Source organism: Tupaia chinensis, unplaced genomic scaffold (assembly GCF_000334495.1).
Source record: "Tupaia chinensis unplaced genomic scaffold, TupChi_1.0 Scaffold149256_1, whole genome shotgun sequence".
Lineage (NCBI taxonomy): Eukaryota > Metazoa > Chordata > Mammalia > Scandentia > Tupaiidae > Tupaia > Tupaia belangeri.
Genome location: NW_006209101.1, coordinates 355,116 through 369,310, shown reverse-complemented (window position 1 = coordinate 369,310; position 14,195 = coordinate 355,116). Strand labels below are relative to the sequence as shown.

Genomic DNA, 14,195 nt, shown 5'->3' with positions numbered 1-14,195 from the left:
ACACACATACTATTCTTGAAAAGAAAGCAAAGTGGGGGTATTACTGTTTCTATATTAGATAAAAGTAAAAACAGGAACTTAGAATTGAAAACATGATCAGTTTTTAAATTGGCTACCTTGAAATTAATGTGGTTTGTCTCTTTTAAATAAACCATATTAAGTATGAGAAATGATTACCTCTATTACATTGAACATCTAAAATCTGGAGAATATTACCTTAAAGGTTTGTGAAACTAAAATTTATCCATAAATGTTAGAAAATATAAAATTCTTTTGATACATTCACTGTTCACCTTCTGCCCTAATATATTCACTCTTGTCACTTACCTGCATAGCTTCTCCAATTACCTACCTGTTTCTCTTCTCTTTCTTTCTGATCAAATTATTCACTTGAATACATGCATCAGAGAAGATTAATCTAAAGAGAATGCCTCTGGGTGTGTAAATGTGAACAGGCATAAATAGAGAGCTGGGGTAAAATACAGCTACATTCTGTCACCAAGCTTGGAATGGGGTGTAGACAAAAGAGCTTTAGGTCAGGAAGTATTGGGTTGTTGGAAAAGTCATGACACATTTTCACATAGAAAAATACAGAAAATATAGCATGACTTTTCAGATGACCCAATATATTTGGCTACTTGGGAATGTTAGATATGCATAGTCAAAGGAATGAACAGAACTGTGGCGCTCACTAGATGGCACACTGAATGGTCCACAGTCATATTGTTCAACTGAAAACTCTATTTTGTAGTCTTTGACCACTGTTTATCACATAAGAGAAGAAAATGGGAAGGCATGTGTTCGATCTAATAACAGATTTTGTTTTTCAGACAACTGGAAAAAACATTGCTTCACATTAGCCTACCTGTAAAATAAGCATGTCTTGGCGCAGATCATCACCATGTTTAAAGATAATTCCAATCGTTTCGTTTGATAGCGCTGTAGGATCGGCACATCTAAACTCAAGCCACAGGGGCTTTTTCTTGGAGGCCATCACTTTACATTTTTCAATCTGTAAGGAAGCAGTCATGTGTTTCCTACATGCAATAAACACACATTGTGGAGACACAAATTCTTTTGCGAAGCATCCATATAAACAACTAGGATGAAGCAGTAGTTGGAAAATGATTTTCACCATTTGGGTAAAAATACAAGAAGGTACTCTCATTTGATCTAGGAATGCTATATGAGAGCAAGTTCACAACACTGACACCGGTGGTTCTCACAGAAGCCTGTCTATGGTGGTGCCTGGAAGGTATAACAGATCCCACCCTACCCAGGCCCCATTCCCATAGGACTCTGGGTTCCCACATCCTCTTTAATACAGAGCAATTTTGCTATTTTTTTTTATATATATTTCTTTCCCTAAGATTTAATTTTTTTAAAAGAGAGTTCTAATGCTACTACACTCTCTCAAAAACTATCATTACAGAATCAAAGGCAAGAGACCAAATCTAAAAAGATGAAATTTAATAGAAATAAATGGAAAATCTCACACTTAAGGACAACCCCCCCCATCTGTACTCCCAAATATATCCAAGGGGGAAATGTGGTTTAATAGCCACCTGCTTAAAAATGAAAAACTTACAGACAACCCCCCCACACCTGTACTCCTAAATATATCCAAGGGAGAAACGTGGTTTAATAGCGACCTGCTTAAAAATGAAAAACTTAGGTGTTTTAGCCAAATATGAATCCACCATGGATTGAAAATCTAATGTGGTCTTTCAAAAGGGCAAACACAATTTGAAACTGTATTAATAACCACAATTCCTATCAATCTCTAAATGAAACAGTAGACAGTGTGCACATTAGCAAGGACTAAGTTGCTGATAATTGTATATAAAATTAAACATGCAAGGGAAGAACTTTCCCTTCTTTCCATGAGATGTAGCTACTATATGAGTTTGCCTCTTGCTATGTTTATGTGTAGAAAACAAAATGAAATATATGAAACAACTCTTTTCAGACATTAGACAATAGGTAGTGTTGGTCTGTGACCTCTGAGAGAAAGAGAATAAATGAGGTGAGCTCAATAATTGCCACAGTTTACTGCCGGAGGGCTATTTCTAGGTAACAGACCAGAGAAACTGGGTCCAGACAAAGCCCACAGTCCAGCTGGCTAAAACACTGTGACAAGAAGTCTCTGAAGGAGAGAAGAGAAAGGAGACAAGAAAACATAGTGGGTGAAAAATTTCTAAATTTGATAAACTATAAACTCACAAATCCAAGAAGCTCAATAAACTTTAGCAAACTAAACATAAAGAAAATCATACCCAAGGCACATAATTAAATTGTTGAAAGCCATTGCTAAAATAAAATCTTAAAAGCAGCCTGGGGAGTAAAAGATATATTACAAAGATAGAATCAAAGATAAGGATTTCAGAGGCTTATCAGAAAAAAAAAAAAAAAAAGAAAGCCAGAAGAAAATTTTTCTGAAAAGAAAAAACAAAAAAAAATGCAACAAAAACTAAGAGAATTTATTGCCAGCAGAGCTACAGTATTAGAAATGTTAAAGGCTGAGGGACCAGCAGATGACATAATCATTACATCACTGGACTCCCAGTAGGCTGCAGTTCGAGTCCCTGACTGGGCAGCTTAAACTTACGCCAGACACATGTGCATGCATGCCCGAATCATACCCAAGGCACATAATTAAATTGTTGAAAGCCATTGCTAAAATAAAATCTTAAAAGCAGCCTGGGGAGTAAAAGATATATTACAAAGATAGAATCAAAGATAAGGATTTCAGAGGCTTATCAGAAAAAAAAAAAAAAAAAAGTAAGCCAGAAGAAAATGTTACTGAAAGGAAAAAACAGAACAAAATGAAACAAAACAAAAAACAAAACAAAAATGGCCACACTAGAATTCTACATCTGAGGAAAATATTTTTCAAAAGTTAAGGCAGAATAAAGAGTTTTTCAGATAAACAAAAACTAAGAGAATTTATTGCCAGCAGAGCTACAGTATTAGAAATGTTAAAGGCTGAGGGACCAGCAGATGACATAATCATTACATCACTGGACTCCCAGTAGGCTGCAGTTCGAGTCCCTGACTGGGCAGCTTAAACTTACGCCAGACACATGTGCATGCATGCCCGAGATCCCAAGAGGAGAATAAAAGAGAAGGGATTGTAGTGTGGCCATCCCTCCAGGAAAATAATTTCTTGCTTTCTGTCTCTCTGCCTCTGTCTTTCTTGCGAGTGCACATGCCCCATAGCTAAAACCTCTCTTAAAAAAAAGAAAGAAGGAAAGAAAGAGAGAAAGAAAGAAAGAAATGTTAAAGGTTGAAGGAAATCGGTGCCAGATGGAAATGGGGACCTGTACAAAGCAATGAAAAGTACCCCACATGTAAATAGAAGGGTAAATATTAAAAATTGCTTACTTTATTAAGACTGTTAATCATATTTCCAACAGTTTAAAGCAAAAATAGTAACAACGTATGGTGAGGTTTATAACATATGTAGTTCTTAAAAGCATGACAAAAATATACAAATGATGAGGGTTTTAAACCCTTTCACATACTTGAAGGGGTTTGTTACTTAAAGCAATCAATAGCGTGTGGTACTGATGTAAGAACAGATGGTTACATAATACAATAGAATACAGAATCTAGTTATGGATCTACACACACATGGTCAGTTAATAGCTGACAGAGGTACCAAGGTAGGTATTAGGAGAAGGAGTTTTTTCAAAAAATAGTGCTGGAAAAGTTAGACATTCACATTAAAAAAAAATGAACTATGTTACCTTACACTGTACAGAAAAATTAACTCAAAATAGATTATAGACTTAAATGTAGGAGTTAAAATCGTAATAATTCGGGGGGGAGGGAGTATTTGTCATATTGAGTCAAGCCAAGATTTCTTACTCGTGGTACTGCTGATATTTAGGGCTGGATAATTTTTTTTTTTTTTTTTTTTTTTGCTGTGGGAGGGGTATCCTGTGTAGTGTGAGATATTTAGCAATATCCCTGAACTCTACCCACTAGATTCCAGTAGCATTCACCAAGTTGTAATAAAAAAAATGTCTTCAGACATTGTCAAGTAACTCCTGGGGAGCTGAGGGATCACCCCAGGGTAAGGACCACTGGATTAGGCAAAGATTTCTTAGGTGAGATAATAATAAAACAAACCATAAAGAAAGTGGTAAATTGAACTTAATCAAAATTAAAACTCTCAGACAAGCAGATATCACCAGATGGCATAATGAGTTACATTGCTGGACTCCCACATAGTCAACTGTGGTTCAAATCCTAGACTAGGCAGCTTGGAACTCATGCTTGGCAATTGCTGGACTCCCACGTAGTCAACTGCATTTCGAATTCTGGACCAGGCAGCTTAAAACTCATGCTTGGCATGTGTGCTTGCATGCCCAGGATCCCAGGAGGAGAATGGAGGAGAAGGGACTGCGGCGTGGCCACCACCACCACCCCCCCCCAGAGGTGATTTCTTGCTTTCTGTCTCTCTGTCTCTCTCTATCTTTCTGGTAAGCACACCCGCCCTATAGCAAAAACCTCTCAAAAAAAAAAAATAGGTGAAAGATTTGAATAGATACTTTTCAAAAGAAGATACGCTAATGGAAAATAAGCACATGATAAGATGCTCAGTATAATTATGGAAATGTGAATGAACACAACAGTGAGGTATCACTTCACATCCTTTTGAACAGATACAATTGAAAAGACTAATAGTAATAAGTACTGATTAATACGAGCAACAACTGAAACTGTATACATTGGCTGTGAAGATTTAAATAAAAAAGGCACTTTGGAAAAGTAGTTTGTCAGTATCTTATAAAATTAAGCACATGCTTTTCATGTGACCAACTATCCCATACTAATGTTTACTTAAAAAAGAATGGAAAACAAGTTATAATATTTTCATATAAAGGAATATTAGTTATAAGAATGGACGAATTACTGATACATGTTATATTACAATATGCATGACTCTTAAAAGCATTATGTGACCAGCCTGTATCTCAGTGGTTAAGGTGGTAGATCCCACATGGCCCACCAAGGCTTGAACCTTGGTCCCAGTGATTTGAAAAATATACTGGGTGTGTGTGCTTGTGTGCCTGAAATCCTGACATGACGGAGAAATGAAAAGGAGGGACTGTGGCATGACCATGCCCCACCTAGGGGAAGGTGCTTTCTTTCTCTGTATTTCTGTTTGTCTCTGGTGAACGCATTTGTCCTCTGGCAATAGAAACAAATGCAAGCAAAAAAGTATTATGCAAAATAAAAAAAATCCACATATAAAACCATATATTGTATGATTCACTTAATAAAATTTGAAAAAAGGCAATATAAAAAAAAACAGAGGGAAGGCTGATCTAGTGCTTGGGTAGGGACAGGAGGAGAAAAACAACTAACAGTAAAAGGATATGAAAAACTTTTAATTTGATATTTCTATGGAAATGCTTATGTCTCAATTGTGGTGCTGGTTGTTATACAATCGTACACATTTGTTGAAATTCATTGAATTGTACCTTTAAAATGTACGATTTCTTTTTTGGTGTGTAAAGAATATTTTAATTAGCTGATTTAAAACAAGAGACTTTCAGTAGCTAGTGGTTAGAGAAGGACTAGTCCATCCAGGGATTCCCAGCTTCTCTGTCACTGTCTAGACACTAGATTGAGAGTCCTGGGCCCTGGAATGCATGTTAGACATCTGCAAGACATGAAGACCACATGGAGAGGTCCCAGGGATACCTACCACCAGTGCTCCTGCTTTCAGTCCAGGGTCATATGGAACTCTAAAGCTTTCTGGAAGATTAGAATTCTGCAGATTTTCAAGCTTTTGCTTAAGCTGTGAAATAACTGTAATTGGCAAAAGTATACAAAAGTTATGTGAGTTCAAGAAATGATTATTATTATCCATAACTTCCCCCAAGGCTGTATTTATTATCTGCATTCTACATATTTGGTCTGATGTGGAGCAGGAAAAGGGGGTAGGCAAGATAAGTCAGGCTGGGCTAGCCCTGTAGCCTGGTCATTAAGATAGCCGGATCCCACATGGCTAACCACAGTTCAAATGTCAGGCCTGGCAGCTTGAAAAGCACACCAGGCATGGGTGCATGACCAAAATCCCAACAGGATAGAGAAGTAGAGGAGATGCTCCTTTGGAGTTGAGGATGCTTTCTCCTTTCGTCTTTCTCTTGCTAGTGAGTGTAGGCACTCTGACAATTTTTTTTCTTTTAAAAGGTAAGTACATCAGGACCAGCAAATGGCATAATGGTTAAGTCGCTGGACTCTCATGTAGTTGACTGTGGTTCAAGTCCTGGACCCGGCAGCTTAAACTCATACCGGACGTGTGTATATGTGTGCCCAAGATCCCGAGAGGAGAATGGAGGAGAAGGGATTGAGACATGGCCACCCCCCCAGGGGGTGATTTCTTGCTTTTTGTTTCTCTGTCTTTGCGGCGAGTGCATGCGCCCTATAGATAAGGTAAGTACATCGGCTTACTATACACAGCATAACCTTGTACACATGCTATAAGAGGGGCTAAAAACATATGCATACATGTGGGATAGCACACAGATGCCAGCATAATCTGGGAGAGAAGGATGTTTTGAGGGTAATACTAAGGAGTTAATATTTTAATTTTCTTTTCAGCATGTGAAACTGTAAACTGTCATCTGGTTTGAAAACAATATTAAATGGAATTTATTTAGAAATTTAAGTTTTCCCCAAAGAGGAAATTAGGTTGTATAGAGAAGATGTGTCAGCCTCAAAATTATTTATTTATTTTTTTTGGAGAGGTTTTCGCTATAGGGTGCGTGCGCTCGCCAGAAAGACAGAGAGAGACAGAGAAACAGAAAGCGAGAAATCACCCCCCCCAAGGGGGATGAATACGCCACAGTCCTGTCTCCTCCATTCTCCTCTCGGGATCTTGGGCACGCACGCACATGCGCCCAGTGTGAGTTTTAAGCCACTGGGTCAGGGACGTGAACTATGGTCGACTACATGGGAGTCCAGTGACATAGCCATTACACTAACTGCTGGTTACAGCCTCAAAATTCTAAAGGCAAACTATATAATTTGAAAATTACTCTTATAACAAATAGGATGGGCAGTACAAATGTTGTTTCCTTTTCTTACAATAAAAATTAAAGTTAAATCATTATTACTTTTTTTTTTTTTTTTTTTTTTAGGAGAGAGCATTATTTGTACATTGGAAAAGAATCAAAGGGAAAAGAATAAATTTTAAATACCCAGAAGTTTAAAATACTGGCTGAATATGTTAGTGTCTACTTTGAACCACAGGGCTAGGTCTAGGTATATTAAAAATGAACAAGAGGTATCCTCTACTTTCAAGGTTCATACAATTTACCAGACTATAAAAATTTGCAAATGACAAACCTATGTGAATACAGAGAATGAGTAATTAATTTTCCTAGAGCAGGAACAGAATTTTTTTTCTTAAAGGTTTATGCCATAGGGTGCAAGTGCTCATTGGATAGAGATAGAGAGATATAGAGAGAGTGAGAAATCACCCCCCAGGGGGATGGCCACGTTGCCATTCCTTTTACTTCATTCTCCTGGGATTTTGGGAACATGCACACACGTGCCTGGCTTGAGTTTTAAACCACCGGATCTGGGACTTGAACTATGGTCAGCCATGTGGGAGTCTAGTGCCTTAACCACCATGCCACCTACTGGCCCAGGAACAGGATTTCTTAAAGTACAGATAAAAGATACTGGAAATGGTTTCAGAGAAGAGGTGATATGTGTGTGTGCGTGTGTGTGTTTGCGTGTGCATGTAGAAAAGTGTGTTTATATCGAGTTGTTGTAAAAGTCACGACATTTTTTCCTAGGTAAAAATGCATCATGACTTTTCTGACAACCCAATATATCATATATATATATACACACACACACACACACATATATGTATATATATATATTACTCTGAGATACAGATATATATGGAGAAATTTTAAAAATTAACATAGTCTCTCAATAATTTATTATTTTAAAAACTAAAAATTAAAAGACTATAGGCACATATTCAAAGAAGGGGGGAAAGGTAAATATTTGGAAATAATGTGTGTGTGTGTGTGTATGCGTGCAATTTTTAGTATTTTTAGGTTTTTGCATGTGCTCACTGTAGAGAAACAGAGAGACAGTGAGAGAGAAAGTGAAAAAATTTTGTTACTTTTTTTGAGTTTTTAAAAATTTATATATTTTTATTATTATTCATACATAAAACCGCTCTACATCATTTAGATTGTGAAGAGACTTTACCCAGCATGACAGACACAGTTAAGCCCATGTCCAGCCCAGTTAAGACCACCATACACATCCTCGTCAACAGCTAATAGACCTTATCTGTGTCCCACAAGTGTCTTACCTCTCCATTTCCCCCCCAAATTTCCTATGTTACTATTATTATTATTATTTTTATGCTTGTGGTAGGGCACATGAGTTTACCAGAGAGAGAGTTAGAAAGGGACCTCTCTAGGGGACAGCCACCCTGTAATCACTTTTCCTCCATCCTCTTCTCAAGATTTTGGGTATGTGTGCACATATTCCTGGTGTGTTTTTTCTTTCTTTTCTTTTTTTGAAGTTTTTGCCATAGGGCATGTGAGCTCACTGGAGAGAGAAACAGAGAGAGACAGAGAGAGAGGGGAAAGTGAGAAATCGCCCCTGAAGGGGGATAGCCACTCTGCAATCTCTTCTGCTTCATTTTCCTCTAGGAATTTTGGGCACATGTGCATATCCCTGGAGTGATTTTCTTTTCTTTTCTTTTTATTAATTATTTTATTTAACTTTACTTATTTATTTCTCCCTCTCTAGTGAGCACACAAACCCTTTAGCAAAAACCTAAAACAAACAAACAAATAGTTGCAACTCGGCTTCTAGAGAGAAGAAGGTTCAAAGGGATGATGGCATTGGGGGATGAAGGCCCTTCAAAAGAGAACCAAGAAAACATAGCCACTGTACCTTGGGAACTGACGTCATACTTTTCAGCAGATAGTGATTTAATATCGATGGTGACCTTCTGTAACATCTCAATGACTTGAACTTGTTGGGTGAAGTCGTGCAGCATGGCTGTGCCACAGCCCCTAAGATAGGCTTCCAGGATCACCGCAAACCTCTGCTGATAGTGTCTGGACTGGGCAATCTCACTTCTCAAGAACCAAAACAAAAAGTGTCCAATTCTTTTGTTCTGAGGCAGGTACAAGAAGGTTGAGAGTATTATAACTAATGTTCTGGGTCACTCGGTCAATTCTTGCTGACTTAAAATGTCATACTCTTATGAAAACTTATGAAAACGGAGGTACTTACTCTTAAGCCACGCTTCAGTAGAAATCTGACGAGGGCACTGTCATGGTATGGTTCAAATTTCACAGCCTAAGGGAAGAAAGAATTGGTGTCTGTAGGATTGCATTCTCTGTTGGTTAAGTGAGGAAAAAGAATTACAGAAAGACTGGGGCTCTGCTTTAGTATGTCTTTATGGCTAGGGTGATGAAACTCTTACTAGCTGCCCAAGTTCAATCCTTTCTTTTAGAGGACTCTTAGGACCTGGGTGAACCAGTTGTTTAAGATCACAGTGCAGCTCATGACAGAACTGGGATTAGAGGCCAGAACTCTGACTCACCATCACATGCTTTTGTAACTTGAAAACTGCAGAAGTGAGGACATTTACTCCAATTAGGGGCTTACGTTAGTTAATGGAATGGTAGAGGGAAAAGATGAAGATGACTACAACAAATCTAGACAGTGGAAGAGAAGAGAGGTTGTTAGAAAGAAAATGGCCAACAGAGACACATGAAAGAGCAAAAAATATTTGCTATGTGAAAATATTCTAAAAATCCTATAGCTTCCCTTTCTGGCATCTCACTGGCAAGTCACGGAGCTGCCTCACAGGTTCTTATTGGAAATAAATAGCAGGCTGAGATCAGTTCACACAGAGCAGTCACTGCCCCCTGCCACATTGTGATGTACACAGAGTTTTGTGTCTGAAAATCCCTGATTTGATATGCTCCCTCAGGTAGACTTCAATCTTCATTTTTAGTGTTTAGTAGTTTTCGCTGGCTAACAAAGAGAACATTGACTTAGGTGACAGCTTTATTACTCAATAAAAAGAACTAATAAAATATAAAAAGGAATGAAAATCTTAGGGGTACACTGATATTGGTTACATTATTCTCTGTACTTTTCTGTAAGTTTGAAATAGCTCATAATTTTAAAGTGCAAAGACTAACAAACACATGATGTTTAGATTATTATAAATGTGTACCTAAAATTAGAGTGTAGAAGTCATGTATAAACATGAAGAGAGGCTTAAAATCAAATATCTGAGTATCCCCTTTATAAATAGAAATGGTCTATCCTTTATTCCCAAGAATGGGAGAAATTCCCATTTTGGTTTTTATGTTAGGGCCTGGGGGTTTCTTGGTACAATTTATAATTCTTACTTTGGTTCTCCAATTTGTAAATGCTCCATACTGACTTCATAATGTTTCAATTGTATCAATGCTTTTGAAAATGTTTTTCATGGGTGTGGTTAAATAGGTGCCATCATAGTTGCATCTGAGACCTTCATTCTGAGAATGTGGTTATTTTGCCCCCAGTACTCACTTCAGAAATGTTTTAAGTTTCTAACCCAAATGCGAATCTTTCTGACCTTCTTTGTGTTTCACTTCTGTTAAGACAATGCAGATCTCATGTAGAAGACCATTTTAAACACGAATGAGTCATTCAGCCATATCTGAAAATGTCTTAAAGGGTTTTACAAATGACTACTCTTCTGCAAATTTAAGACCACGAATTCAATGTTCATATTATTTACTGACCTCTTTCATTTAAAACATTTCCAAAAAGGACACTATTCATTTTCTAATTCTGCAAAGTTTATTTTTGAAAATGACAATGAAAAATAATTCATGGTAGCTTTGGGATTTGGAACAGAGTTTATGCAAACTGCACTATGTTTATTTTTATTGTGGAGAGCTAGAAAATGGAAGATCCATTATTCCAAAATTCTTTAATGTTACACTAATATCTGAACTAGTAGACAGAAAAGTATATTTGCTATATTTAATAGATAAAAGCAAAGTCAAAATATGATATTTCTAGTGTCTTCTAATGGAAAGGTGAAGATTCAGAGTTAAAATTGAGAAGATCCAAAAATGCCTATCAGACTATTCCAGGAGGCTTTCTATAAATATAGTGATAAGACAGTTTAGTATCTAGAAGTTCAGTGTCTTAAAGATTTCAGGTGAAATATCACTTATTCAGAATTGTCCCTTGGTTCCTCAATCCTTAAAGTGTCCCTGGACCTCTGACTGTTTTCTCCTAATACTCTGTAGTTTTCCCCAAAGCATTTGTCACACTTTGTTATGAAACATTTGTTTGTATGTGTACTCATTTACCGTCAGCCTTCTCAGTTGAAAACTATTGTTGAATTATAGAATGAACAGCTCTGTGCTCTAAAATAGCATTTCCATCCTAATTCTTTTACTTCCTTTTCTTTGTCAAACAGTACAATATAGTTAGAGACCTGCTATAGTGAGCAGAACTATTCCTCCTCCTTTAACTTCCTAACTAAACCTTAGGCAGATCACAGCCTCTTGGGACCCCAGTGTCATGAGAAATGGAGTGGCAATACAGTCCCATATCTGACTAAAGAGAGGAGTTTTCAAGATTCTACCCAGATATGAGATGCTTTTCTATGAATTTAATAAACATGGGTCAAGAGTAAGACTTTTTCTCCTTTGTCCACACGATCAAAACACTATATTTATGTAGAATATTAGGAAAGGGGAGGGCAGTGGAAAAAGCAGGGCCCGGTCTGCTGCTTTCAACATAAGTGAGTTTAGGGGCATTACATAGCCTCTTTGTGCCTCACTTTCCTTAGTCATAAAATACAAATGCTAATTTGATTTCATTATAGATCTCAGGAGGGTTAAATGAGGCAACACAAAAATGCATGCCAATCGCTTGGAGCTCTGGCACAAGGAAACATTCAATGAGTCAAAACTATCATTAAAATAATGAGAACAAATACTCAAACAGGGCCACGCCTCCTAAAGAGCAAAGTAGTAATACCTTTAAAATGCTTCTGAGCATACCCTCAAAGACAGTAAAAAAGCAAATGATAAAGTGGTTTATAATTTTTGAAGTGGTTTCATCAGGCCTGTTTCATCAGAATCTTGATCATGAAGCTTGGAACAAAGGGCATTTTATCACAACCAACTGGGTACCTGTGCTCATGCAAATAGATTCCTGAAGAGAATGTTTCTGCTGACAACACCAACATCCCCTACCTGAACCAGCTGTAGAAGGTAATGTAGAACGTCATCGTCTTCCAAGCTCTCCAGTTTCTGAACTGCGATGGCTCTCACATTTTCATCCGAAAAGTTGCAGTCCAAGAGTTGCATTGTTAACCCAACATCCAAAGCACTTTGATCCCAGACCTCCCTTCTGGCTAACAATTGGTATGTTTTGGCCACAATTTCTTGCTGTCCCCATTTCACTGAGCTAAATAGCTTAGGATATGCTTTAGGATGCTTGAGGCTTTCATATCTAAAATGCCAGAGTAATTCTTTGTCCTCAGCAGTGAGAGGATTAAGTGGATCAGTGGCTATGATTGCCTCTAGTTGCTTGCGAAGCTGGTTGGGCATTTCAGCTCGAACACGATCCCCTTCTGGGTCAGGAGTGGGCCGATGCTTGGGTAGGGCTATGGGGTGACAGTAATTGTCCAGAAGAATGGAGATGGACATTGAGTTCTCCTTGTCTGGGTTGGTGGCAGATGTGAGCTTATCGGCACTGAAACTCCCTTGGTCTTCCCCCTTCCCGGATATCTGCCACATGTGGAGCACATATTCCCCATGGCGCAGGAGGAACCGGTGGTCTATCAGCAGCAGGTTCACGTAGTAGAGGAGTTGCACTTTGCCTTTGGACTCTGAACTAGGAGTCTCCGCAGAGGCCTTGCCAGACAATGCTGGAGATTTGCCACAGAAAATCTGCAGGTTCAGTAGAGCCCCTTTGGGTAAGTCCCTGATTTTGATACTGAACTCCAGCCACACATTCCAGAGCACCTCCTCCGTGAAGGGTTTGGGGCTGGTTCTCCTTTGGCAAAGAACTTGCTGCCCATGCTGGATGTTCGCTTCCACAAAAACTGTGAGGTCTGTGTTCCGGGGCAGGACAGGGATATCAATGCCTCTGATCTTGACCCTGAACTTCCGGTCACAGTCCCACAGGGACACGGTGAATACGCTCTCGTGGTCCTTGCCGTGGATAGTCAACTGCTCATGGTAACCGGTGACTCCCGTGCAGTCATCCACTAGCGGCCACTCTTCTTTCCTCACCTCATCCAGGGCTGGGTCTGGAGCTCTGTCAAGCACCAGGTGAATCTCTTCCCCATTCTTGAGGCAGTGCCTCACCCACTGGAAGTTTTTGATGGGTGTTTCACCCACCAGGTATTCATCCCGGCCACAAACGCGCAGCACAAAATCCTGTTCATTCTGGCTTTCAGGGATGTCCATCAGAGACTTCTTCTTGGCCATCTTGGTGAAGAAGCTCTGGAGGATGGTGGCAGGGGTGTCATCGGCTGAGACCTTGATGGTCTGGCTGGTGGTGCTGCGGTGAATGATGATGAAGATGCAATTGTTGCTAATCTTCTTGGACAGGTACTCTGGAAGGGGCTTTGATGTCACCCAGGGGTGCATGGCATAGAGCATGGGGTCACGACCAGCGACCTCCGCCATGCGTGGGGTGACTAGGCGGCGCCGGGTGAACTCTAGCTCGTCGTCGTGCACGTTGCTGATGTCAGTGACGTCGTAGCCAATAAGAGCAGTGAGCTGCCTCTGGAAGGCCAGAGTCTCCTCCGAGGGCGCGTGCCGTTGCACCACGTGGATCTGGCCCGGGCTCCGATGCAGTGCCTTCCAGTAGCGCAGGCAGTCCAGGGTCTGCACCACTTGGTACTTGTCGTAGATCTCGTACCACTGCCCCTTCTTTTGGTAGAGCAGGAGGAAGTGGTCCGGCCCAAGCCGGTGATAGAAGTCCGCTGCCACGCTGGTCTCCAGCGCGCGCAGCCACACCTGGGCCTTCATCTGCTCCACGTTGCCGTGGCCCGCCACGTGCAGCAGCGCTGTTTCCGGAGTCTTGCTGTTGCGCTGGCTGGTGGGCAGCACGAACTCGATGGGGATGAGCTCCATGGAGGACAGGCTGGCCGCGGCACT

At 39.6% G+C, this 14,195-nt stretch overlaps 1 protein-coding gene across 3 annotated transcripts in view; it reads right to left on the bottom strand.

The window, feature by feature from the left end:
• Positions 1–14,195, bottom strand: part of PIK3CG (phosphatidylinositol-4,5-bisphosphate 3-kinase catalytic subunit gamma) — a 43,033-nt gene that overhangs the window by 26,207 nt on the left and 2,631 nt on the right. For all 3 annotated transcript variants that reach the window (XM_027769334.1, XM_027769335.1, XM_027769336.1), the window contains exons 3-7: positions 12,279–14,195; positions 9,295–9,360; positions 8,950–9,175; positions 5,720–5,823; positions 866–1,012 (exon numbers count right to left, since the gene is read on the bottom strand). The exon at positions 12,279–14,195 is cut by the window's right edge and continues 1 nt beyond it. In XM_027769334.1, the coding sequence (XP_027625135.1) occupies positions 866–1,012; positions 5,720–5,823; positions 8,950–9,175; positions 9,295–9,360; positions 12,279–14,195 (2,460 nt within the window). The remainder of the gene's footprint in view (positions 1–865; positions 1,013–5,719; positions 5,824–8,949; positions 9,176–9,294; positions 9,361–12,278) is intronic.